We start from the raw sequence: 26,866 nt of genomic DNA on the forward strand, positions 1-26,866 counted from the left end.
ACGTTGTCTTTTTTAATCTATTATGTCACTGATATATCTGATACTACCCGTAAAAAACATCCTACAGACACATGATATGCCAAAAAAATCCTCATCTCAGAAGTTGAGACAGTATTTAACAAAACTCAATATCCAATAATGGTTAAAAAAATCCTTAGTAAAAGTAGAAACCTTTGGATACTTAGGACAAATGGAGATTTCTTGCTATCAACTATTATTGGTATTATTAAATGTTGGTCTGTAAATGTGGGTCAGCGGGATTAAATACAAGGAAAAAAAAAACGCTGTATAAATATTAGGAGTAGGGCCCCCCTTATCCATACATACTGTTATATCCGTGGTCCCAGTGAGACAAGAAAATCGACTGAAATTAATTATAGAGAAATTCAGTAAGGAGCTTGTTTACTGCCTGGAGACTCGGCAACCAATAGGTGAGCGAGGCCGCTCGGGGCTGGCGCGAGCCTGAGCGTGTGCACTGAGTACCAAAAGGAGGGGCCGTGGCACGCGCGCGTTCGCTAACGGAATGGCCACAAGCGCATGCGTGGATTGCCCACGCACACGCGCTGGACACTCCCAGAAGCACCCGCTTCTTCCTCTTCAACCGTCAGCGGCGTTCTGGAGTTCCCGCTTCTCTCCAGAGTTCGCTCTCTCCGCTCAGCCTGTTTTAACTGCTTTTCAGCCGCTCACGAGCTGCCGAGGGCCAAAACTGCTTGGCTGAGCCATGGCCTCGTACAACGCTTTGTACAACCCTACGGAAAACTCGGGCGTTGCTACAGAGATGGTGGAATTACACCAGGCCGGGTCAGAGACTGTGCCGATGGCTACTATGCCAGTGCAGGCGGTCGATGTGTACGAAGATGTCAGCGGCAACTGGGTTCACGGTGGCCACTACCACCCACCCCTGATCGCTCTGCAGCCGCTTGTCACCAACAGCTTCTTCCATGGGGACCATGACCAGGAGTTGATCATGGTGCAGACCCGAGAGGAAGTGGTGGGCTGTTACGACTCAGACAACCTGCAGGGTACCAGTGACTACGGAGACGAGAGGGTCATCCCGGTGCAGGGGAGCGCCGAGGACGTTCAGCAGAGCCTGACCTGTGAGCCATCGTTGGCCTGCAACTACGGCAGGAAGGCAAGCAGAAAGCAGGGCAGCTTCCGAGCTCGCAGTAGCAGTGAGGCCGCGGCAGGGAGCAGCAAGAAGTGGGAGCAGAAGCAGGTGCCGATCAAAACGCTGGAGGGTGAGTTCTCTGTCACCATGTGGTCCTCTAGCAGTAAAAGGGAGTGTAATACGGTGGGTGGCAGCCAGAGTGATGGTTCAAGTTCTGATTATTCTGAGTACTTCACAGGGAAGAAACTTCCTCCTGGAGGAATACCTGTTGTTGACCTCTCAGACCCCAAACAGCTTGCCGAATTTGCCAAAATGAAGCCGAGAAAACCCCAGGACAGTAGTTCGAGGACAGTAGCTTGCCCTCATAAAGACTGTGAAAAGATGTTCAGGGATAACTGTGCCATGAGAAAACATCTGCACACCCACGGTCCCAGGGTCCACGTGTGCACAGAGTGCGGCAAAGCTTTTATTGAGAACTCGAAGCTAAAACGACATCAACTGGTTCACACTGGAGAGAAGCCCTTTCAGTGCATGTTCGAAGGCTGCGGAAAACGCTTTTCCCTGGATTTCAATCTGCGCACCCATGTGCGAATCCACACCGGAGATAAGCCGTTTGTTTGCCCTTATGATGCCTGTAATAAGAGGTTCGCTCAGTCAACTAACCTGAAGTCACACATCTTAACGCATGCTAAGAACAAAGCCAGCCAGTGAAAAGAAGCAAGATCATTCTCAAACTTGGGAAGTGTTTCCAGTAGTTGTGGTTAGGAACTAATAGTGTTGTTGTATTGTTTGTAAGAAAGAGTTTAAAAAATTAATTCTTTTTATCTAAAGGTTGTGTTTTGATATAGTAAGAATAAAACGTAAGCTTTTTTTTTCTTAAAGTAAACCTTTACATAAGATAATATTGCTAAGATGTTTTATCTCATTCTGTAATGGTGTTTTTGATGAAGTTTAGTCCCAATAAGAGAAGATTTCATGAACCTTGCATCAAAAGACAATTCTTTATACATCTGTATTAAAAATGGGACTTTTCTTATAAATGTGAGATTAACTTAAATTTTTCATATGTTCATGTTTCTTATAGATGTGAAGTTGACTTATTGCTTATTATCTTTTTCAGGTGTTCATGTTTATACTTTTAGGAATAGACTTAATAATTCTTTATATTTTTTCTGGAGGTTGATAACTTTATCTGCAATATATTTTCTTTAAAAAAATGAACAATATGTACATATGTATTTTTCTTCTTAAAAATGACATATAATTGATAATCTCAGAGAGGGAAGAAAGCCATGAAAGTTTTGTTTTCTGTTTTAGTTTTGGTTATATTCTGTGATGTTAACACATTTTTTCATAACTATCCTTTAGCTGCTTTGAATTTTGGAGTTTTGAATATTAGATAATTTAATAGTATTTGCCAATTTAAACATTTTAGTCATTTTATTTTCCCATAAATACTACCAGATGCTGTTGCTTAGAATAATGTCTTTGTTACATCAGAGTAATGCTCAGTAGATGATATTGTACATATATGGAGTTTTAACATCTGACATGTACATCCTTTGTAATCAAAAAAGGCAAAAATAAAATACTTGTTATAAAGAAGAAAACAACAGTAGTTCGCCTGTGTAAAATATAGCTGTTACAAAATAAAGAAAAGGAGGGTACTATTGGCAGTAGTGCCACTGTTAAGAAACCTTGCTCTAGAGAAAGTAAAAGCTGTAGCAGAGATTCCAGAGGTGTACTTAGAAACAAATCACTAATGGAAAAGAGGTTGTTTAGATGCAGGAAATATGTGTGCTGCACCACCCTCATTGCCACTTGGCCATTGTGGGCAGATCCAGAATCTGGACGGGGTGATCTGTTAGCAGCTGCATGCCTGAATGGCAATAGGAGAGCACTCCGGGAGTGCAGGAATCAGTGACACCACCTCTGCTCAACCGTTCATGCCTTGTTTTTGTGACGAGCAACTAGTAGTGGGTAGGGATGTGGCAAGTGGACACAGTATTCTAAATTAGTTTCTCCAGAATAAATTCTAGTGCCTCAAAGAATTATAGGGGTTTTAATTGTGTTAATGAAGCTATGAAAGCAGTTTAAGAAAATATAGATATCTTCTATCTGAAACACTTAACACAAAGGAGCCATTTAACCACCGCAAAATTTTAAATGTCTATATAGATGAAACTACAAACCTAGCAAAATAAACTGGGAATAGAAAATTATAATACCTGTTACAGAGGACCCAATTCCCCAAATATATATATTATAAGTAATAATATAAACAAACTAGTTTTTTTAAATAATAAAAAGCAACCCAGTCAAAAAATGAGCCAAGATGTCAATAGGCGATGTCTAGAAATACACAGCTGGCAGACAAAAGAAACACACATAGGGGCTGCTGCTGAGGCTCAGCAGTTTAAGCTGCTGCCTATGCTGCCGACATCCCATATGGGCACCTGTTTGTGTCCTGGCTGCTCCACTTCTGATGCAGCTCCCTGCTAATGTTCCTGGGAAAGCAGTGGAAGATGTCTCAAGTACTTGGGCCCTTGCACCCATCTGGGAGACCCAGATGAAACTCCTGCCTCCTGGCTTTGGCCTGGCCCAACACTGACTGTTTCGGCCATCTAAGGAGTAAATCAGGAGATGGAAGATTTCATTGGAGGTCAATTTCAGTGCCCAAGTCTTGACCCAACGATTCCATTTTTAGGTAATTTTCCATACCCTCCCAGAAGCAGACTTAATTAGGTACATAACCATATTAGCAAAGCTGTTTATTGCAGCATTGTAAGAAAATATTAAAATGACCTACATGATCAATGGTAGAGAACTTTATAAATAAATTTATGTTAATTAAAATGAATTTGTGACATATAAGAAATGGGATAGATATGTATAAATATGGGAAAATTCCAAAATAAATAAAAAGCAAAATCATATTATTGGTGATTTTGAAAATTTTTATTTGTTTGAGAGAGAGCTCCTGTCTGCTGATTGAGTCCCCTCATTCTCCCAGTGGCAGGGCTGGGCCAGGCACTAGGAAGTTGATCCAGGGCTCCCACATGGGGAGCCATCACCTGCTGCCTTTCAGTGCATTAGGAAGAATCTGGAATCAGAAGCAGAGCCTGGACTCAAACCCAGGCTTTCTGATAGGGGGTGCTGCTGTCCCAGCTGGTGGCTTAACAGCTGGGCCAAACACCCAGCTCCCCTGGGGTTTTTAAAAGATATATCTGGAGGCCGGCGCCGCGGCTCACTAGGCTAATCCTCCGCCTAGCGGCGCCGGCACACCGGGTTCTAGTCCCGGTTGGGGCGCCGGATTCTGTCCCGGTTGCCCCTCTTCCAGGCCAGCTCTCTGCTGTGGCCAGGGAGTGCAGTGGAGGATGGCCCAGGTGCTTGGGCCCTGCACCCCATGGGAGACCAGGAAAAGCACCTGGCTCCTGGCTCCTGCCAACGGATCAGCGCGGTGCGCTGGCCGCAGCGCGCCGGCCGCGGCGGCCATTGGAGGGTGAACCAACGGCAAAAGGAAGACCTTTCTCTCTGTCTCTCTCTCTTACTGTCCACTCTGCCTGTAAAAAAAAAAAAAAAAAAAAAAAAGATATATCTGTATGTGATAGACTGTTTACCCAACAAGTCCTGGACCAGAACTGCTTTAGTTATGTCTGGAATTTAGTGACTTTAAAAAGAAGGAACCTTTACATTGTAAATATGGTGCATGGAACATGTGTTAGCTAGGTATCTGACTGCTCTGACAGCTAAACTGTCATAAAGCATCCCAAATGCAAATAGTTCGGTGTGGATTATAATATCCTGTGATTTGGGGAAAACTCAGGCTGTGTCTTGTGAGCTTTGCTTGTTAGCTGTTCTCAACATGCAGCTTCTGTGTCCAACTGCATCATAGCTACATTCCAGCCAGTAAGACAGGGTTATCTCCATTACTTCCATTCCCTGAGAAAAACTGAAATAGAAAAAGGGAAGACTAGGTGTGCAAGGAGTAGTTATCTAATGGTGTGCTAGTGAAGCTTTAACACTGGGTCTAGAGGGTAGGGATGCTAGCAATTGGCTAGTTTCTGTGGTGTAAACACTCCCACCATGGCCAATTTCAAGCTGCCAACCTACAGTTCTTAAAGTGAACCCCTGGGTTCATGTAACTATCTTTACCATAGGACAGGACGTAAGATATTAAGGGGAGAATGAGTTTTAAAACGATATCTTGAAAAGCCTTTTATTGTGTTTGTGTGTACATGTTTCAAGACATGCATGAAACATAACCTGTAACTACACACCACACTCATTTTTCAGTTATTGAGATGATTTGTTTAATGGATAATCATCTTTAAAATCCTTTAAAGCTACTCTTAAGTATTACTATTAAGTTTTATTTAAAAGTTATTTAAAAAAACTTGTTGTTTTCATACCTTGCATAAATTATCACTTACATATATATCATCCTATATATGTTGGTGTGGGCAGAGAAAATATCTGGTGGGATAAAATAGAAAATAATAGTAGGTTGACTGTGATTCATGGGACCAGTGGTCAAGAAATGACACTTAGGAAAATGACTTTTTTACTAGTTCCTCCAATACTGTTTGGATTTTTAAATTCAAAATGTATTTTTCAGTCATTTTTAAAGCCAATTAAACATTTTAATTCATTTAATGTTAGGGTGAAAGCAAGATTTTTTTTGTTTTACCTTTATAATTGCTAAATAATGTCCAAATGGAAGACCAAGGAAGTATATCACCACCAATAATTGTGCCCACACATCTCCTTAATAATTGGCATAGAATTATCTAGTTGTGCTGTCCGAACATCACCCAGCCCATCACCTTCTCTTTCACGGCTGTGAATTGCCAGCCATGTAGAGAATTGAGCGGTTTTGCCCTGCCCTGTTTCCTAGGCAAGGGGTTCAAGGGAAGGAGATGCTTGTCTTGCCCTGAAAGAGAGAGGGCAAATGCGAAGATTTGGAATTGTCTAAGAAGAGAGTAGTGTCTGGTGTCTCATTTCTTGCTTAATATTTGCTGAGCTGTGAGCTCACTCTGGTGCTGCCACCAAATTGGAAAATAGCATGGGAAATTTTTTTGTGTTCCCCACGAATTTGGGGATATACATAAATTATGTATTTATAGAGCCACATTTCCAAATATATCCACTGCCTAATTTACTGGTTTTAAACTTACGAAGATATCATTTCATTTCTTCAAATGTCGTCTCACTTCCAGGGTGTCATTTATATTAGTCTCATGAAGAATACTTAAATCTAGTTGTATAATGCAACTTTAAAGTGTTGTATATGTAATAGCTAGTTATTCAAACAGTGAACTATATGCTGATTTTGAAAAGAAAAAGTTGGTAGTGATTTGTCTGAAATTCGATAGGGAAGGAAGAGAGAAAATGACATGGGATATTTCCTGAGTACATTATAAGTGAAGGTCTTTAAATTTTTAATTGATGTATAAAGAATTTTTGGGAGGAGGATTAAACAATATCTGTTATCCAATCCTAAGTGAAGAGTAAATTGCCTTAAGAAATTCTTTAGATTTTCTTGATAAATTAACCTTTAACTCATGAAGATAAAATTTGTCCTTTCTGGCTCCATATTAAATTTTCAAAAAATCTTTCTTAAATATTGAGAACCATGTTGTTATTATCAGTCAGTTTCGAATTTATTGGAGGTAAAGTAAAAACATTTAGTAACCATAGAAATGATGCTTTGATTAGTTAGCTGTAGCTTTGCCTAGGTGATGATTTTTAATTTTTCAGATGTAACTACTATAAATGATCAGTCATCTAGTAACCTGAAAATCACTCTTGTGTCTTTATAGGATTAAGGTGGTCGTGTTTTCTTTTTTTGTTTCCAAGCTATGCTAAGCACAAGTCAGTCTTGTTGTAAACCATAGCCCTTCTAATAATTACTAGAAATAGCTTCAAGCCTATTAGTACTTACTGCCTCAATCGTAGCCATAGATTTTCTTCTTGGTTGACCCGTGATATCATTCTTAAACCCTTGTTCACCTGTGGTCATATTTTTGTACTCTTGTACCAGTTTCACTAGTTAGTATATAGACCACAATAAAATTGACCCTCAATTCCATCCATGCCCTGCTGTTGCTTAACTACTCTCATATTAAAATCATGAAGAAAGCAAGACAAGACATGCCATCACAACTACTTAACATTGTTTTAGAAATTCTAGCCACTGCTGAAAGACCAAAAGAGGGGAGAAACTGAGGTATGAATGTTAGAAGAAATAAATGATCATAATTAAAAATCCAAGAGGTGAGGTTAAAAACTAAGCAATCCTAAATGGAAAGTTCAATTTGGCGGTTGATTACAAAATAAATATTCAAAAATTAGTGTATTGTTCCCGTGTGTTTGAAACAGCCAGATAATGTAAGGAGAAGAAATGATTACTTTCCGCAAGTAATGTGACATGGTAAAAAAAAAATCAAAAATTAACATTTTGTAAGCAGTATATAGGACCTCAATAGAGAAAGCTAACAAATCTTTAGTGAGAAATGTAAAAGAATGGTAAAATGGAAAGATGCCATGTTCCCGTGTCAGAAATGTGAAATTGTGTAGAAATCCTAACTTGAATATTTAGTGGTTGTAAAAATGATTCTCTGGAGCTGGCGCTGTAGCATAGTGGACTAAGCTGCCGCCTATGGTGCTGGCATTCCATATGGACACTGGTTCGAGTCCCAGCTGCTCCACTTTCTATCTAGCTTTCTGCTATGGCCTGGGAAAGCAATAGAAGATGGCCCATATGCTTGGGCCCCTGCACCCGTGTGGGAACCCCAGAAGAAGCTCCTGGTTCCTGGCTTCAGATCAGCACAGCTCCAGCCATCTGGATAGTGAACCAGCAATGGAAGACCTCTCTCTCTGGCTCTACCTCTCTGTAACTCTGACTTTCAAATAAATACATATTTTTTAAAAAATGATTCTCAAGAGCCGGCGCCGCAGCTCACTAGGCTAATCCTCCGCCTTGCGGCGCCGGCACACCGGGTTCTAGTCCCGGTCGGGGCGCCGGATTCTGTCCCGGTTGCCCCTCTTCCAGGCCAGCTCTCTGCTGTGGCCAGGGAGTGCAGTGGAGGATGGCCCAGGTGCTTGGGCCCTGCACCCCATGGGAGACCAGGAAAAGCACCTGGCTCCTGGCTCCTGCCATCGGATCAGCGCGGTGCGCCAGCCGCAGCGCACCGGCCGCGGCGGCCATTGGAGGGTGAACCAACGGCAAAGGAAGACCTTTCTCTCTGTCTCTCTCTCTCACTGTCCACTCTGCCTGTCAAAAAAATAAAAATAAAAAAAAAAAAAGATTCTCAAATATATCCAAAAGAATAAAAAGTAAATAATCAAAAAAATAAAATAAAGTCAAAGTATTTAACTAGCAAATACTTTACTGTTGTCACTACCAGTAATTACAGTTGTTTTACTTTAACTAAAATAATCTGGAAAAGAATGGAAAACCCAGAAATAGGCTAATGAATAGATGGAAATGTAGTGTATGTTAAAAGTAAATTTTGGGGCTGGTGGTGTGGCATAGCAGGTGAAGCCGCTGCCTGCAATGCCTGTACCCCATATGGATGCCGGTTCAAGTCCCGACCACTCCACTTCTGATCTAGCTCTCTGGTATGGCCTGGGAAAGCAGTAGAGGATGGCCCAAGTCCTTGGGCCCCTGCACCCGTGTGGGAGACCCAGAAGAAGCTCCTGGCTCCTGGCTTTGGATCGGCACAGCTCCAGCCATTGTGGCCAATTGGGGAGTGAACCAGCAGATAGAAGACCTCTTTCTCTCTCTGCCTCTCCTCTCTCTGTATAACTCTGACTTTCAAATAAATAAATATATCTTTTTTTAAAGAAGTAAAATTAATTTGGTAGACAAAAGGATGCATTACTCAGTAATAATTGGCTAAACATTTGAATATTTGTAAATCACATGATACATAAAATGAGTTGCAATTATAAAAGACTGAAATGTAAAAATCAAGCTATTTAAGACCACCTCACCTACAGAAGAGTGATCACTTATATATTATTACAGGTGGGAAAGTTTTCCTTTGCATGGCTGCAAAGGTTGAATATATGTTGGATGAGATTGGTGGATTTGATCAGATGGATTTTAGGGTTTTTTTCTTTATGGTTTGTTGCTTTATGATCTATGACGTGATGTAAATGAATATATATCCCACCAATACTACTCTCCATAGCAGGTTAATGCTTAACATATAAACATTCTCTTTGTCTGAGTGCTATTTAGGTTTCCATGTCACAGTTCAGCAAGAATTTTTTTTTTATTTCACCTTAACTTTTATTTGAATGTATTTGAAGTTTCTTTCAAAGATCACAAGTATGCTTTAATGATATATACATTTTCTGAAAAGAGGATATATTTAGAAGATACTATTTTTGTGACTATTAAATGCTCATTTTAGACTTCAGTATGTGAAATGAAGTTCACCTCTAACTGAATGTCTTTGTGCTGTGCTGATAAGTGGATCTCTCTGCCTCACAGCTTCTTCTGGCGTCTTTACTGAGTTATCAGACTGCTCGAGAGCTATGGATTTCAGCTACCTATGTCATTCCTTCCCCTTATTGAGCTTATTGCACTTTTCTTGTATTTTCAGGTATCTGGCATAATTTCGTCCTGGCACTCCTGGGTATTTTAGCCCTTGTTCTCCTCCCTGTGATTCTTTTGCCATTTTACTATACTGGAGTTGGAGTGCTCATCACTGAAGTCGCTGAGGTAAATGATGGATGTTGGGATGTGATACTTACTATTGAATGTCAGGAGATTTAATTTAATTTCTCCTCATAGAGAATGCTCTGCTTTTGAAGAAATTACTGTGATCCTTTAACATCTAATAAAATGGTGTGAAACAGATTATCTTTTTAAGAATACCATGAAAAATTGTTTTTGTTCTGAGTTACATAGTATTGTTCTACGTGTAGTTTATTGATAAAATGCATTGTTACCTTTGCTGTTTATTTTTTTTTAATATTTATTTATTTATTTGAAAGAGTTACACAAAGAGAGAAGGAGAGGCAAAGAGAGAGGTCTTCCATACACTGGTTCACTCCCCAGTTGGTCGCAATAGCCGGAACTGTGCCAATCTAAAACCAGGAGATTCCTCCAGATCTCCCATGTGAGTGCAGGGGCCCAAGGACTTGGGCCATCTTCTACTGCTTTCCCAGGCCATAGCAGAGAGCTGGATCGGAAGTGGAGCAGCCAGGACCCAAACCCGTGCCCACATGGGATGCCGGCACCGCAGGTGGTAGCCACAGCACCGGCCCCCGCTGTTTATTTTTATATCTCTGCTTTTGAGTCAAATGTCCCTGCTCCTGGGCTGGCGCTGTGGTGTAGCAGGTTAAGCCTCTGCCTACAGCACCAGCATCCCATATAGGAGCCAGTTCAAGTCCTGGCTGCTTCACTTCCCATCTGGCTCCCTGCTAATGCACCTGGGAAAGCAGCAGAAGATGGCCCAAGTGCTTGTGCCCCTGCACCCACATGGGAGACCCAGGAGCTCCTGGCTCCTGGCTTTTGTGTGGCCCAGCTCCAACTGTTGTGACCATTTGGGGAATGAACCAGCAGTTGGAAGATCCCTCCCCCTCTCTCTGTAACTCTACTCGTAAGATGTATAAGAGAAAACGTAGTCTACAGCTATGCCACCCTGAACATGTCTGACCGGTAGTTAAGGAGAGCCAAGCTTGATTAGTACGTGAATGAGAAAGATGAAACCCAGACTGCCCAGCAGAGCATTTTTGTAGAAGTTTAAGTTGATATATTCAACTCTGTGTTATACTCCCTTGTCGCTCCCCCTCTTCACGGAGGAGCAACACTAAACCCTGCCTAGGCTTCATATCCGAGTCACGGCACCATTATGTCGCTCCCCCTCTTCATGGAGGAACGACACAGGACCCTGCGCTGTTCTTTTGTCTGCTCGGCCCTCCCCGGGTTTGCTGCTGGTTCTTCCCGGGTTGGCTACCATCCCTTCCACCTCCGTGGAAGGGCGGTTCCCCCTGCCACCTTCCCCACTTCCGCGGGGGAGCGGCACACCGCCGGCCGGCTCTCTCGGGGGCTGCACAGGTGTTCCTTGTGGGGAGCAAACCGGACTAGACTGTTACTGGAATTAAGACTTATTCTATGCATCTGCTCTCCCACAATATGGCGCTGGGAGAGAAGTAAACAGCTTCCGCACAGCTGCCTCCAGTTCAACCAATAAACTGTAGGACTTGCTCCTGATTGGAGGAGAGCAGCGTACTCGGCGTGTGGGCAGCCGAGTTGGGATTGGCGGAGGAGGACTATAAAGGAGGAGAGAGACGGCATGCACCAGGAACATCTATGGGGAACATCTAAGGGAACCCGTGCAGCCCCCGAGAGAGCCGGCCGGCGGTGTGCCACTCCCCTGCGGAAGTGGGGAATGTGGCCAGGGGGAACTGCCCTTCCACGGAGGTGGAAGGGATAGTAGCCAACCCGGGAAGAACCAGCAGCAAACCCGGGGAGGGCCGAGCAGACGAAAGCACAGCGCAGGGTCCTGTGTTGCTCCTCCACGAAGAGGGGGAGCGACATAATGGTGCCGTGACTCGGATAGGAAACCTGACTCGGATAGGAAACTTAGGAGGGAAGAAATGACTCGGATAGGAAACCTAGGACGGATATGAAACTTAGGAGGGAAGAAACGGGAAGAATTGGGAAAATATCGGAGAGAGAGACTAGCAAACAGCCTAGGGAAAAGCCGGACGAAAAAGGAGCCGGAAGAAGCTATTGAAAGCCTAGGCATAGACTCAGATACGGACTACGGGGGGAAGCTGGGAGAAATCTCTAAGGTCGAAAGTGAAAGTGAACGCTAGAACAAACAGACTCGGACGCGGACTGTGGGGAGAGGCCAGGAGAAATGAGGGAGGAATATTGTTGGAAGAAAACTTAGGGAAACATACCGGGTAGAGAAAAATGTTAGGGAAATTGAAGCCGCGGGGGGCAGGCCAAGGCGGACACGAAAGCCACTTTGGGATTCTCAAGTTAGCCCGGGAATAGGGGGCGAAAAGTTGAAACTAGAAGCTGAAACGTGAGCCTGGTTGGGATCCGTCTGATTAGCCCGGGGAGCAAAGGACGGGAAGCCAAACCGTGGGGCGGAGACGTACGCTGGGTTGAATTCGCCAGGCTAGCCCGGGGAACTTAGATTGAATGCTAGTGGCGGACACGTAAGCTACGCTGTGTTACTCGCGGAAGCCGCCGCGTGCAGAGAGAGCACGGGGCGTGAATAGATAGGGAACGGGGCTGGCGTAGGCCGTGGTTCAGACGCGAAAGGGTTAAGCGTGGAGACCGCGGAGCGCGCGAAGCCGAGCCGCGCAAAGCCGGGAAGCTGCGCAGATGAGAGAGGCGCGCGGGCTGAAGCGGCGCAGAGCCGGGAACCCGCCGGCGGGGCGAGGTGCCGGAAAGCTGCGGGGATAAGAGAAACAGAAGTTTAGAAGTAAAAGAGAAATAGGAATGTTGGCAGACAGAAGTAAAATGGGAGAAATAGAAATGCCCGGAGATAGAGAAATAGAGAAAAATAAGGCCTCCCCTCAACATGGCAACGAGAAAGCTTGGATTCGGTCTGCCTGATTAAGTGAGGCGATGAGCACCTGGGCGGCTAGCAGCTTATGCGCCGCAGGTCACCGAAAACAGGCACGAATTAACATCAGTAAGGCTTCCCCACAATACCGCAATTAGAAGGCTTGGATTCAGTCTGCCTGATTAAGGCGGTAAGCGCCAGCAAGCAGCTCGACCAGAGTATGAGCTGCAGGTCACCGAAGATAGGCACGAACCAACACTAATAAGTCTCCCCCACAATAAGGCAATGAGAAGGCTTGGATTCGGTTTGCCTGATAGGACTTGTAAGAGCCTGTGGCAACTCTAGCAAGTAGAGCAGAGTGTGTGCCGCGGGACACCAAAGACAGGCGCGTATCAACGCCAAAAATAAAAAGAAAGGGGGATCTGTGGGGAGCAAACCGGACTAGACTGTTACTGGAATTAAGACTTATTCTATGCATCTGCTCTCCCACAATATGGCGCTGGGAGAGAAGTAAACAGCTTCCGCACAGCTGCCTCCAGTTCAACCAATAAACTGTAGGACTTGCTCCTGATTGGAGGAGAGCAGCGTACTCGGCGTGTGGGCAGCCGAGTTGGGATTGGCGGAGGAGGACTATAAAGGAGGAGAGAGACGGCATGCACCAGGAACATCTATGGGGAACATCTAAGGGAACCCGTGCAGCCCCCGAGAGAGCCGGCCGGCGGTGTGCCACTCCCCTGCGGAAGTGGGGAATGTGGCCAGGGGGAACTGCCCTTCCACGGAGGTGGAAGGGATAGTAGCCAACCCGGGAAGAACCAGCAGCAAACCCGGGGAGGGCCGAGCAGACGAAAGCACAGCGCAGGGTCCTGTGTTGCTCCTCCACGAAGAGGGGGAGCGACAGTTCCTCAGGTGGATGTTCCCGTTAGATGTTCCTGGTGCATGTTGTCTCTCTCCTCCTTTATAGTCCTCTTCCACCAATCCCAACTCTGCTACCCACACGCCGAGTACGCTGCTCTCCTCCAATCAGGAGCAGGTCCCACAGTTTATTGGTTGAACTGGAGGCAGCTGTGTAGAAGCTGTTTCCCTTCTCAGCGCCATATTTTGGGAGAGCAGATGCATAGAATAAGTCTTAATTCCAGTAACTTAGTCCAGTCCGGGTTGCTCCCCACAGATCCCCCTTTCTTTTTATTTTTTTGGCGTTGATACGCGCCTGTCTTCGGTGCCCCGCGGCACACACTCTGCTCTGCTTGCTGGAGTTGTCCACAGGTGCTTACAAGCCCTACCAATCAGGCAAACCGAGTCCGGGTCCTCTCTTCACCATGTTGTGAGGAGGTTTTTAGGCGCTGATGTGTGCCTGAGTTCGGTGCCCTGCAGCGCATGCTCTGCTCTGCTAGAACTGCCTGCAGGTGCTTACAAGCCCTATCAATCAGGCAAACCGAATCCAAGCCTTCTCATTGCCGTATTGTGGGGAGACTTATTGGTGTTGATAACATGCCTGTCTTCGGTGACCTGCAGCCGCCCACAGGTGCTTATCGTCTTACTAATAAGGCAGACCGAATCCAAGCTCTCTCATTGCCGTGCGTGTTGTGGGGAGGCCTTATTTTTCTCTATTTCTCTATCTCCGGGCATTCCTATTTCTCCTATTTTACTTCTATCTACCAGCATTCCTATTTCTCTCATTTTACTTCTAAACTTCTGTTTCTCTTATCTTCGCGGCTTCCCGGCGCCCGCCCCGAGGCTGCTTCTCGGCGACTTCCCGGCTCTGAGCCGCTTCAGCCCGCGCTTCTCTCATCTGCGCGGCTTCCCGGCGCCCGCCCTGCGGCGGGCTCCCGGCTCTGCGCGGCTCGGCTTCGCGCGCACACTCCGCGGTCTCCATGCCCTTCGCGCCCGCACCACGGCCTTGTGCCAGCCCCGCGTTCCCTATCTATTCACGCCCCGCGCGCTCTCTGCACGTGGCGGCTTCCGCGAGTCACACAGCATAGCTTACGTTTCCGCCACCACCGGCATTCAGTCCAAGTTCCCCGGACTAACCTGGCGAATTCCAACCTGGCGGCCCACGTCTCTGCCTCTGGTTCCAGATTTTCGCCTTTTGCTCCCCGGGCTGACTTGAAGAATCCCAAGCTGGCTTACGTTTCCGCCTCGGCCTGCCCCCGCAGCTTCAATTTCCCTAACACTTTTCTCTACCCGGTATGTTTCCCTAAGTTTTCTTCCAACAATATTCCTCCCTCATTTCTCCTGGCTTCTCCCCACAGTCCGTATCCGAGTCTGTTTGTTCTAGCTTTCACTTTCGCTTTCGGCCTTAACTTCTTTCTCACAGTCCATATCCGAGTCTATGCCTAGGCTTTCAATAGCTTCTTCTGGCACCTTTTTCGTGCGGCTTTCCCCTAGGCTCTTTGCTAGTCTCTCTCTCCGGTATTTTCCACTTCTTCCCGTTTCTTCCCTCCTAAGCTTCCTATCCGAGTCACGGCACCATTATGTCGCTCCCCGTCTTCGTGGAGGAGCGACACTAAACCCTGCCTAGGCTTCATATCCGAGTCACGGCACCATTATGTCGCTCCCCCTCTTCGTGGAGGAACGACACAGGACCCTGCGCTGTTCTTTTGTCTGCTCGGCCCTCCCCGGGTTTACTGCTGGTCCTTCCCGGGTTGGCTACCATCCCTTCCACCTCCGTGGAAGGGCGGTTCCCCCTGCCACCTTCCCCACTTCCGCGGGGGAGCGGCACACCACCGGCCGGCTCTCTCGGGGGCTGCACAGGTGTTCCTCAGGTGGATGTTCCCGTTAGATGTTCCTGGTGCATGTTGTCTCTCTCCTCCTTTATAGTCCTCTTCCACCAATCCCAACTCTGCTACCCACACGCCGAGTACGCTGCTCTCCTCCAATCAGGAGCAGGTCCTACAGTTTATTGGTTGAACTGGAGGCAGCTGTGTAGAAGCTGTTTCTCCCTTCTCAGCGCCATATTGTGGGAGAGCAGATGCATAGAATAAGTCTTAATTCCAGTAACTTAGTCCAGTCCGGGTTGCTCCCCACACTCCCTCAGACAAAAATTACTATGATGGCATCAAATCTTCTATTCAGACATTGGAAAGAGGAAAATAACTTTTGTGAGCAATTGGCTTATGTATTTATTGTGCTGATGCTATTGTCTGCATATTTGGAATGGTGTTTATATAAGGATTTGTCTTACAGTTTCATTCACTGAGGATATAAGAAAGTGAAGGTAGTCTGATGATTACTTCATCAAAAAAATTAACTAGCAATTTGGGAAAAACTTGATCATTTTAAAAGGCTTTTTAAAAGATTATTTATTTAGGCCGGCGCCGCAGCTCATTAGGCTAATCCTCCGCCTTGTGGCGCCGGTACACCGGGTTCTAGTCCCAGTCGGGGTGCCGGATTCTGTCCCGGTTGCCCCTCTTCCAGGCCAGCTCTCTGCTGTGGCCAGGGAGTGCAGTGGAGGATGGCCCAGGTGCTTGGGCCCTGCACCCACATAGGGAGACCAGGAGAAGCTCCTGGCTCCTGGCTCCTGCCATCGGATCAGCGCGGTGCGCTGGCCGCGGCGGCCATTGGAGGGTGAACCAACGGCAAAGGAAGACCTTTCTGTCTGTTTCTCTCTCTCTCTCACTGCCCACTCTGCCTGTCAAAAAATAAAAAAATTAAAATTAAAAAAAAGATTATTTATTTATTTATTTGACAGAGTTAGGGAGAGAGAGAGGGAGAGAGAGAGAGAGAGCTTCCATCTGCTGATGGCCACAATAGCCAGGGCTGGGCCACACCAAATTCAGGAATCAAGAGCTTCTTCTGGGTCTCCCACGAGGGCCATCTTCTGCTGTTTTTCCCAGGCCATTAGCAGAGAGCTGGATTGGAAGTGGAGCATGAACCAATGCCCATATGGGATGCTGGTGTCACCAGCCCCAAAACTTGATCATTTTAATGTTGACATTTGGCAGGTGGATTTGTTTTTCAATTGTGCAAAACTCAAAATCTTTGAGAATTGGGGAAACAACTGTAATTAAATTTATTTTGTTAATTTTCTAGACTATATGTCTTAGATTCAGAGCTGGATTATTTTATGCACTATTCAAGATACTCCGTTTAATTCTCTCATTCCTTTTAACTTTTATTTGTTCAGGTTAATCATAGCTTATTTTCATGCATTATCTGATCTGGTTTTGCCCTCTTCCCAAGGACTCACCTGCTATTGGACCCAGAGGCCTTTTTGTGGGAGATCTTGTTACCCATCTACAGGATTGCCCTGTTACTAATGTGCAAGATTGGAATGAATGTCTAGATACCATTGCCTATGAGCCCCAGATTGGCTATTGTATAAGTGCATCAACTTTACAACAGTTAAGCTTCCCTGTTAGAGGTGTGTATGTTTCTTCAATATAATGTAATGCTTCAAACACCAAAACCTGCCTTTTGCTAATGCTTAGACTATGCCTACACTTATTTTGTTCTAACCTTTTTAAAGTAAATTAGGAAAACAATATGCCAGAACTAATAGACACTCTTCTTGGTGAAATACTAATATATAAATTTCATTTATTATACATTGTTGTTGATCTTCTAATTATGTTTGTAATATCATATGTGACTTTCAGGCTTCATGTATCTAATTCTTTCTGCTTTCAAAAAACTGTTAAATCAGCATTTAAGTTCAACCTTAACCAATTAACTGAACTCCAGTAATTGGATCCCACCTAATATAATATTATCTTTATGCGTGTATATAGATAAATAGTACTGTTTTAATTTATACTTGTAAAATGTAAAACAAAAGGTGATATGTGTATCGAGATGTAATTGTCCTTTGTCTAAGCTTATGTCAGAACAGATTAACAGTTGATGGTTAACAACCACATAGACAAAAGTCAAAGCATAAGTATTCTATATTAATATATTGTGCTTCCAACACAGGCTTGCAATAAGGAAAGGTTAAAATAAATAAAAGGAACTTGGCAAACACAAACCCCTCCTGAGAATTAGAAAAGATTCCCTTACATCTTTGTGTTGAAATATAACTTAAGCAATTCTAGTGGTTGCCATTTGGACAGTGCCATGTCCAACACTATCTGGGGTAGATATTTTATATATTTCATGTGGCAGACTTCCAGTGGAAATTATCTTGACTTCCAAAGTTATCCTTTGAAGTCAGATATGTTGCTTTGTGCAGCAAGTGACAAGGCTGAAGCAAGTTTATTCTCAGAACCTGCTGAACTTACTTTGAGTTTGTTCAGCTTTGAAACATCAACTTCCCAACTCTTTATACAAAATTTCAGGGAAAGTGTTAGAAAATATAGATTATATTCAGAGACTGTGTCTTAGGCAAAAAATACCCTGGACATTTGTCTAAGTCTATTGGTGTAAGCAAATGTGACTAATACTGGTAATTTTTCTAAAGTACTGTTTGCAGCAAAGGGAAAATAGTTAGAACTATGTTTTTAAATTCTTTCAAATTTAATCTTCCGTGTATAATCCATTTTAGGAACTTTTTTATTATAAAAATATTTCAGACAATATCAAAACAGTGTAAACAAGCTCTCATGTGTCATTCCCCCAGATTGAACAATTATTAACAATTTGCCAGTTGTTTCATCTAAGCAAGTCAGTTTTGGGGGGATTATTTTAAAGCACTTCCCAGGCATCCTATCATATCATGTATAAACTTCAGCCTGTCCTCAATAGATGATGACTCCTTAAGCATGATTTACAGTACCATCACTATCCCTTACAAAATTAATATCTCGTTAGCATTTAATCTTCCTTAATTTTTTAAAATAATTGGCTTGTTTAAGTTGGATGGTATGTCTTTGAAGTCTTTTGTCATAAGTCCCCCATTTTCTTGAACTGGATTTGTTTAATGAATACACTGAGTTTTTTATTTTCTCAAATCTCCTATATTCTCAAATTTTTTGGTTATCTCATCTTCATGACGTCACTAACATGTTCAAATGTCTCCCAATTTACTATAAACCAGTGATTAGGTCTAGATTAGATTCAGGATCCTTTTGAATCTTTAAAAAATACTTCAAGGGTAGTAAGTGGTACCGCCTATTGCATCGTATCAGAAGGCACCCAGTTTCTGGTGTTTTCCCTTTTAGTAATGTGAATATTGTTCACTGAGACAACCTGGTTATTTAAGGTTTAAATATGTACAAATGTTCTCTATTCTCAAGAGCCACTTAACATCTTCCAAACTTTTCAGAAGTAGATAGGCGCTTCTTCACTATCTACTTCAGAAAGGGCCCTGGAGTTACTATTGCAAAACGTACTCAGACCCTAGAACTCTAGCTTTATGGGTCGGTAAGTTTATATGAGGAAAACTCTCCTAGGATAAGTGCTGCTTCTTGATTTCAAATTAGGTGGATCTTTTTTTGTAATGTAAAATCAAATTGTAATGAGTAGCTGTCAGTTCTGAATTACACAGTTGCTTCCAAATTTATGTGCCATTTTACTTACTCTCTTTGTCTTAAAAGCAAAATTTTTATTGCCATTGTACTTCCGAGTAACAGATTCTAATAAACACTGTGTTTCTCTTTAGCATACAAACGGCTAGATGGTTCTACCGAATGCTGTAACAATCACAGCCTCACAGATGTGTGTTTTTCCTACAGAAATAATTTTAATAAGCGTTTGGTAAGTTGTTTCTGAGGCAGTCTGGCTTGTCTTGTAAACTCATTACAAAGTAAGCATGAGCAGCTAAAATGGAATCTGTGAAAACTCCCTTTTGCTCTATCTACTTTATATTATTTTATTAAAAATCTACATTTCAGGTGCCATATTTCATCTGTGAATCTTTAAAAATTTTTAATGGTAATACCTTATCTGGTCAAAGTGAGGTCATTGACTCTAACTTATAGTAGGTATACATAAATTGTATTTCTTTTATACGAACTTCATTCCTAGTGTACTGGGTGCTATGAAAAATATTGAATGACTGTAACTTGGATTTTTGTTTTTAATAAATCATGTTTAATATTGACTAAGTAATATTTTATTTATAGCATACATGTCTACCTGCCCGGAAAGCAATTGAAGCCACCCAAGTTTGTAGAACCAATAAAGACTGTAAGAAAAGCTCAAGTTCCAGTTTCTGTATAATACCATCTTTGGAAACTCACACTCGCTTAATAAAAGTGAAACATCCACCTCAGATAGATATGTTATATGTAGGACATCCACTGCATCTCCACTACACAGGTGTGTATTATTGTAGTAAACCCTTAGAAAATCATTAAAATTACATATATTCTTATTTGTAGAAACTCACTAAAAATCATTGCGTTAGTTTTACTTATTTTTTGCTTGATCTCTTATATAAGTATTGCTGACTTGTTCTTAAGCTTAAATGAAATTTAAGCAGTAAGAATATAATCTGAATTTATAAAGCAAGATGGAGCTGAATCCCGTGCCTGCCTATAAAGAGTGGTACATTCTTCCTACCCCACGGTTGATGCTCAAGTCAAATATATGATCCCTCATGTCTTCACTGAGAGCTTATTAAACTTATCTGAGCTCCTCAAAACAGTGACAAAAGTGGCATACCCTAGAGAATACCTGGATGCAAGGGGATGTGATTATAAAATAATTTATGTAAAACATGTGAATTTTAAATGAATATGATTTCAGAAACTCAACAAATGAAGGCTGTCCCAAATTAAAGTAATTCAGAAATGTGTACCATGGGTTCTAATTACAGAATAGTTTTTAAATGTTTTAAATGTTTTCAACAAAAACAGGATTATGGAATCCACAAATAGTAGAAAACTTTTTTTAGAAGAGACTTTAAAAATCCTCTTGTCTCCATCCTTGTTTTAACAATGAAGAAAAATACTGAGACAGAAAGAGGTTAGGTATCATAGTAGTTGGAGTAAATGTGATTTGATATTATGACACTTTAAAATAGTGAGGACTCATGATAAAAATTATAGTATTTCGTTAAGTCAGACTCTGTGTTTGGTAGTCATACTTGGTGTTATAGACAGCTTTATCTTACTCTCATCTTAAAATGTAAGTACAGACTAGTATATGAATTTTTTCATTCTACTACTTTTATTAGATGTTACAGAATAATTGAATGCTTTTATATGTGATGCAGATAACCTGCCTACATATATTTATGAAAGGCTTTCTTACTCATTTTAGAACTAGTCCGGTTTTTGACCATATGGTAAAGTTCATAATGCTGTTACTTACCTGTATGAATAACATTCCTTATTCCTTATTTTTCTTTTTTAGTGAGCATCACCAGTTTTATCCCACGTTTCAACTTTCTAAGCATAGATCTTCCAGTGGTTTTGGAAACATTTGTCAAGTATCCTTTTTTGTGTGTAAAAATGTTTTTTTTTGTGTTTGTTTTGTTTTTAAAGATTTATTTATTTGAAAGAGTTAAAGACAGAGAGGTAGAGAGAGAGGTCCTCCATTCGCTGGTTCACTCCCCAAACAGCTACAATGGCCAGATTTGGGCCAGGCCGAAGCCAGGAGCCAGGAGCTCCATCAGGGTCCCCTACATGGGTGCAAGGGCTCAGGTACCTGGGCCATCCTCTGCTGCTTTCCCAGGCACATTAGCAGGGAGCTGGATCAGAAGTGAGCAGCCAGTATACCAAAAAAAAAAAATGCTTTGAAAAGTGTATTGCTTAGAACTTGATCAGTTTAATTTGAATAGAACATTACAAGTAAGGACCTTATAAGTATCACTTAATCACTGACAACTAAAAAAGATACTTTAAAGTTGAAAGAGATCAGATTGTACACAGGAGGGACAAAGTCAGAAGAGAAAGATTGATCAGGGAGGGAGAAAAGTTAGGATATGAAAGGGAAGGAAACCTGAATATAAATTGAGAATTTAATTTACAGATTTAAAACCTTTTAGTAAGTTTATAAAGAATAAAAGCTTTGGTTACTAGGGAGGTGATGAATTCTGTCTTATCTGAGCCTTTTAATTCTAACCAAGTGGATCATGAATCATACGCGTAACCATGAATTATATTGGTCTCAAAGAGGAACGTGTAAGGAAGATAAGTTTCCGCTACTTAAAAGCATTTCACGGGACAAAATCTCATGTTGTCTATATCATATTATGTTTGCATATAAAAGATGAAAATTTTTAAAAATTCATCTGTGGAACTTTAATTAATGGAAAGTTTTGCAAGAATTCTTTATTTTTGTCACTTTGAAATATTTAAAAATTTTTTCTTCAGTGATATGTAGCAAAATGAAATGGAAAACAAATAAGCAGTTATCCCAAATAATACAATCAAGATTTTACCTTGTAGAGTTTGTAGTCCTGTCACAGAGTTGATAGTCTTACAGATAATAAACTAAAGTAGGGCTCAAAGGATAGAATCTTTGTGTTTCCTGATTGTATTTGTCAGGTTTTTGTTACTTTAACTCAAATATTTGAGCTATTTCTGAAGGAGAGTTTATTTCATCTCATGGTTTGGAGGTTCACAGTCCAAGATCGAGTGGTCTCATTAATCTGGCCTCTGAAAGAGGCTGGCAATGGTGGAGAGTATACAGAAGGATTACTGACAAGCCAGGAAGTAGAGAGAACAGCTAGGCCAAACTTGAAATACAAAACCAGCCCTCTCACAAGAACCACCTTCCAAGAGCGTACCCCCAGAGATCTAAAGACTTCGCACTAGACCCACTTCCCAGGTACCATAATTACATCAAGTCTTACCATTAATTCATCTACCATTAGCATTATCCTGTTATCCATTAACATAATAATTAAGAGTTTAAATGTCTTCATGAGTTGGGGAGCCAAATCATCTCCAAACTGTAGTGCTAATACAAAATAATACTCCGTGAGAATCAAAAAGTAATTTTCCTTTATTTCTTAATCCTTCCACCTTCCTTTCCCATGTATCATTAAAGGATTAGAAAGGCTTAGTCCCCCTGAGAGTTCATTATAGATTGGCTTAGTTTATAAGTGGTTGGCCTTTATTTTTGTAGTCTAGGTTTTTGAACTTTGAAATAATGTAAACTCGTTTATTTTAAATAGCAGAGACCAAATAAGGAATGACAAAGATTTAAAGCAGGTAAGTCAACTGTGATCTCAATTTTAGTCAGTAAAATATCTCCTGACTCAGAAATGTGGTTTCCACTCAGACCTCACGGTCAGCTCCTTAACCGATTATAATCCAGGTACCTGATTTCTCTCTCAGGAGCTCTGGCTATTGTTAATGCAGTGCCCTGCTTTGCTTTGGATGGACAGTGGATTTTAAACTCTTTCCTGGATGCCACCCTTACCTCAGTGATTGGAGACAACGATGTCAAAGATCTGATAGGATTTTTCATCTTGCTTGGTGGCAGTGTCCTTTTGGCTGCCAACGTCACTCTGGGACTCTGGATGGTTACAGCACGGTAATATGTACACTCCTTTGGCAAAATCTCTCAGTTACAGTATACACCTCTGTGGTAAGACCCACTGCCCCTCAAAATCATACTTTGTATGAAATATGAAGTATGTCCTTAAAATTCCACGTTAGCCAACAACTTTGAACTCCTCCTGCATCCAAAGTATACACACACTGCAGTAAGGGGAGGGGGGTGAGCAGAAGAACTGAAAGACACAGTCCATGACTACATTCTAGTTTTAAAGACTGAAAATACACACTTCAGATATGTGTGGGACATTTTCTAAACAAGTACAGACTCATTCATGTAATACCATTTTGTGTGACTACATATCGTTGTATAGTATAAAGGAGAACAGAATTAGGTGGAATTAATTGGATAAAATTATTGAAAAAGCCTAATTAGTCACAATTCTAAGGAGTCCAGACTTTGGCCAAGTCAAAGAGTGAGCATTTTCTTGGCCTGTATGTCTTGTTCTTTGTCTTGTTTCAAAAGTATTTTAATAGTTCATGGTGTATCATTTTATACTCTGAAAACTGAGGCCTGATTATAATTAATAAAATTCTGTAAAAGAATCTACTGACATGAAAGGGAAAATCTTTGTCAAGTGATGCCAAATAAATGAACCCTAAGTAATAGGGCCTTTGATATTATGAGACATAATGTATGTAGTGCATCTCCGCACCCTTATAAAGCAGCACCAGCCTTGACATTGGAGTGAGCTGCAGGAAGTGTCTCCTAGCAGTCATGGTTAAACCTCAGCACTAAGCCAGGTCCTCTGACAGATCTAAAGCCAGACCACAAGATCTTTAGCAGTCCTGCTTTCTATTTCCTATAGAACTTTGAAACTTGGAACCCTTCCAGGGTAGACATTTTCTTTTGTGCTACTGAGGCCATCTGGGGCCCAACTGCAGGGTTCCTGTCTTCAAGAAGCAACAAACTTAAGCCCTGAGCCATACTCTCATCACCAGCGGCTCCCATGTTACTCTGTGTCAGGTAATTAAGCACCTGGTCCTTGCTTTCCATCTCTTTCCTAAAGCTACCTCTGTGGGTCCATGAAGACATGGTAGTAGTGTAAGAAAGGCTACATATGAGCAAAAACACAGATTTTCCAGAGCTTGGGAATGAACTCTTGAGCCTGAAAGAGCCACATGTGGTTCGAGGTCTTATGTTGTGGAGATGCAGCCCTCAGAAACTGGGGAAGTCAACTGGTCAGTGTGAAGCTGTTGGTCTTAGAAGGACACGAGCATGCTGTTTCCTTGGTGAAAAATACATGTTTCTCTCACACACTCAAGAAGTAATAAAAGGCAATAATTCATTAATAATCACATATCCAATTTCTTCAGTAAGTAAGATATTCCATGTGTCACTTTTCTTGGGCCATTGAGTTGCTCTTTAAGCACTAAAATGTTTTCATCATTTTTAAGAAACTTTTTAGATTGTATTAAAAATTTTGCCGCCTTAAAGTGAAATTATATTAAGTATAATTTCGACATTTTATTAATGACTGTAGTCATCAATTAATCTTACTCACTAAAACCATGCAAATTACTGTTTTATCCAAGAAAATATGGCATTTGTTCTGTTATTAGGTAGACAGCCATTTGGGATCAAAATATATTAGCATAGTAATGCTAAGACCTGTTCAGATAGTAGAGCTTGGGAAATGCCATGAAATACCTATATAATTAATTCAATTACATGAACTAAGAAGTTTACTAAGAAAATGTTGTATATGTACAAGTCATTTTTTTAAAAAAACTGAGAAAAGATTTTAATAAAATAAATGCTATCCATTAGCTTCTTTTTATGGGTACAAAAACAAAATCAAAATGTGTTAAACACTTTGGTCTGTTGATCCATAGGGTCAGGGTTTGGGAACCACTCTACTCGCAAACTGAGCAATTAGTACCAATTGTGAAGTAGCCTCATTGTCTAAGAAAGCAAATGTTATGTGTTGTCTCTTCAGCTTGATGGTGGGCACTTCTAGAGCAAGGACCATGTATTTGTATTTGCATCCCTGGCACAGTGCATGAGACGTCATAAGTACTTAATAAATAAATGTGGTTGAATGGATGATGATTAATGTTATTTATGGATTAGAAAAGCATGTCTCTATTTAAGTAAGCTGTAAAAAGTATTATTGAATAGTTACTGTAAATATATGTTAACATAAAAAAAAACTTGGAAGATCTTTGTGTCCTTGGTGTATTATCATCTTTATAGAAAGAATCCATACGGTTTTCTATACAATAATTAGAAAAACTAATTATTTCAAGAATTTGAAGGAAGTGTTCTGTGTTGTTACTTTGTTCAACAGTAAAAGTTTATTCTCAGTGTTCCGACTCTGCATTGTTTACATTTTTTAGCAGTTTTTTAAAGTCACCTACAATCTGTAAAGAATGTATACTTTTCAGCATCTCAGCTTGAAAAGACATGCAGTTAAACTCAACCTTTTGATAATCACTCATATAGGTCTATGTGTCTTCTAACAGCAGATTGTAAACATGTGTTTCATAGATATATGGCTCTCAGTCACGTTGTCCTATGATATTTATTGAATGTCTACATACTAATGGTGCACAGGTATTTTTTTTTCTATCAATCTTTTGACTGTGTTGTAATTCATCCTTAAGCTTTAACTTGAAGATATCATAATTCCCAGCATTTGATGTTTAGCAATAAAAGAATAAATGTGTACCAGCATTTTCTGTTTATCAGCATCTAAGTGTTGTCATTTTTTGGAAAAAAAAAAAAACTTTGTGTTCCTTTTCTATAAGAATTGTTCCCATTACATATGGTAAGATCTGAGTTGGTTTTAAAAACAGCCTATAGTTTTATTCATGTAATCTGTATATGAAAGTTGTTGCAGCCTTTGGAAGTAAGACTTCTAAATAAGCTTCCTGTACTCTTGCTGCAGTTTTGGAAATGGCTGGTTTGTGGATGAAAGAAGAGGACTATCAGGTTTCATTCTGTTAATGTCTGGCAGAAGTCTTCTGTAAGATAGTTCATGTTTTTAAGAATTCTTTAAAGTGTTTTAGCGGTGACATTTGGTTCCTCTTGACCTTTTGCCCCAGGACTTCCCTTTTCTCTAGCACCAACCTCTCTCCTTCCCTCCCATTCTGTTTCTTTCTCTTTCTATCTCTGGTGCATTACTAAGGGCCAAATAATAGACTGGGAATTTAGCTCAATTCCTGATTTTGCTGTCGCATTCCTCTCCTCCTCTTTCATCCCACTACAAGGCTGAATGACTGATTATATAAACTATTTTAATAGCTTTACTGAGATATAATTGAATACCATAAAGTTCATCCCTTTAAAGTATGCAGTCTTTTTCTTTTCATGTCTAATCAAACAATAGTTTACATATGCTTAGTATGTAACCTTTTTTTCCTTTTCTGTAAACAATTAGAAATACTCATATTATTACTTTTTTTAAGATTTATTTATTTATTTGAAAAGCAGAGTTACAGAGAGAGAGGAGAGACAGAGAGTGAGATCTTCCACCTGCTGGTTCACTCTCCAAATGGCCGCAACTACTGGGGCTAGGCCAAGCTGAAGCCAGGAGCCTAGAGCTTCTTCTGGGCCTCCCATGTGGGTACAGGGGTCCAAGCACTTGGGCCATCCCCTGCTGCTTTTCCAGGCACATTAGCAAGCTGAGACTTGTGCTGCAGATGGTAGCTCAGCATGCTACACCACAACGCCCCCCACCCCCAGTGTTTTCTTCATTTTTAAAACACATTGATACAAAGTAGTTTGTAACAACTGTTCTGTAGACTAGTGACAGTCTGTTATGATGTTTTTGTCCAAACATAGTGAAATGAGAAAATAAAAATGGTGTATTGTCTTTTTTTATTAT

At 41.6% G+C, this 26,866-nt stretch overlaps 2 protein-coding genes across 3 annotated transcripts in view; both read left to right on the forward strand.

Annotated features, from left to right (window-relative positions):
* MBTPS2 (membrane bound transcription factor peptidase, site 2) overlaps positions 1–25,722 on the forward strand; it is a 45,233-nt gene extending 19,511 nt beyond the window's left edge. The window contains exons 6-11 of the mRNA XM_002719970.5: positions 9,724–9,842; positions 16,831–17,011; positions 19,187–19,281; positions 19,650–19,845; positions 20,884–20,959; positions 22,795–25,722. Coding sequence (XP_002720016.1) covers positions 9,724–9,842; positions 16,831–17,011; positions 19,187–19,281; positions 19,650–19,845; positions 20,884–20,959; positions 22,795–23,017 — 890 coding nt within the window. The 3' untranslated portion in view covers positions 23,018–25,722. The remainder of the gene's footprint in view (positions 1–9,723; positions 9,843–16,830; positions 17,012–19,186; positions 19,282–19,649; positions 19,846–20,883; positions 20,960–22,794) is intronic.
* On the forward strand, positions 581–2,718 carry YY2 (YY2 transcription factor). Of its 2 annotated transcripts, XM_017349933.3 has the most exons (2): positions 581–1,238; positions 1,347–2,718. In XM_017349933.3, the coding sequence occupies exons 1-2, from the start codon at positions 722–724 to the stop codon at positions 1,817–1,819; spliced, it is 990 nt and encodes a 329-aa protein (XP_017205422.2). In that variant the 5' UTR covers positions 581–721; the 3' UTR covers positions 1,820–2,718. The 2 variants fall into 2 exon arrangements, with proteins under 2 accessions (XP_017205422.2, XP_069923291.1); XM_070067190.1 differs by having other exon boundaries at positions 581–2,718.
* Positions 25,723–26,866: the final 1,144 nt, after the last annotated feature.

This window comes from Oryctolagus cuniculus, chromosome X (genome assembly GCF_964237555.1).
Source record: "Oryctolagus cuniculus chromosome X, mOryCun1.1, whole genome shotgun sequence".
Taxonomy (NCBI): domain Eukaryota; kingdom Metazoa; phylum Chordata; class Mammalia; order Lagomorpha; family Leporidae; genus Oryctolagus; species Oryctolagus cuniculus.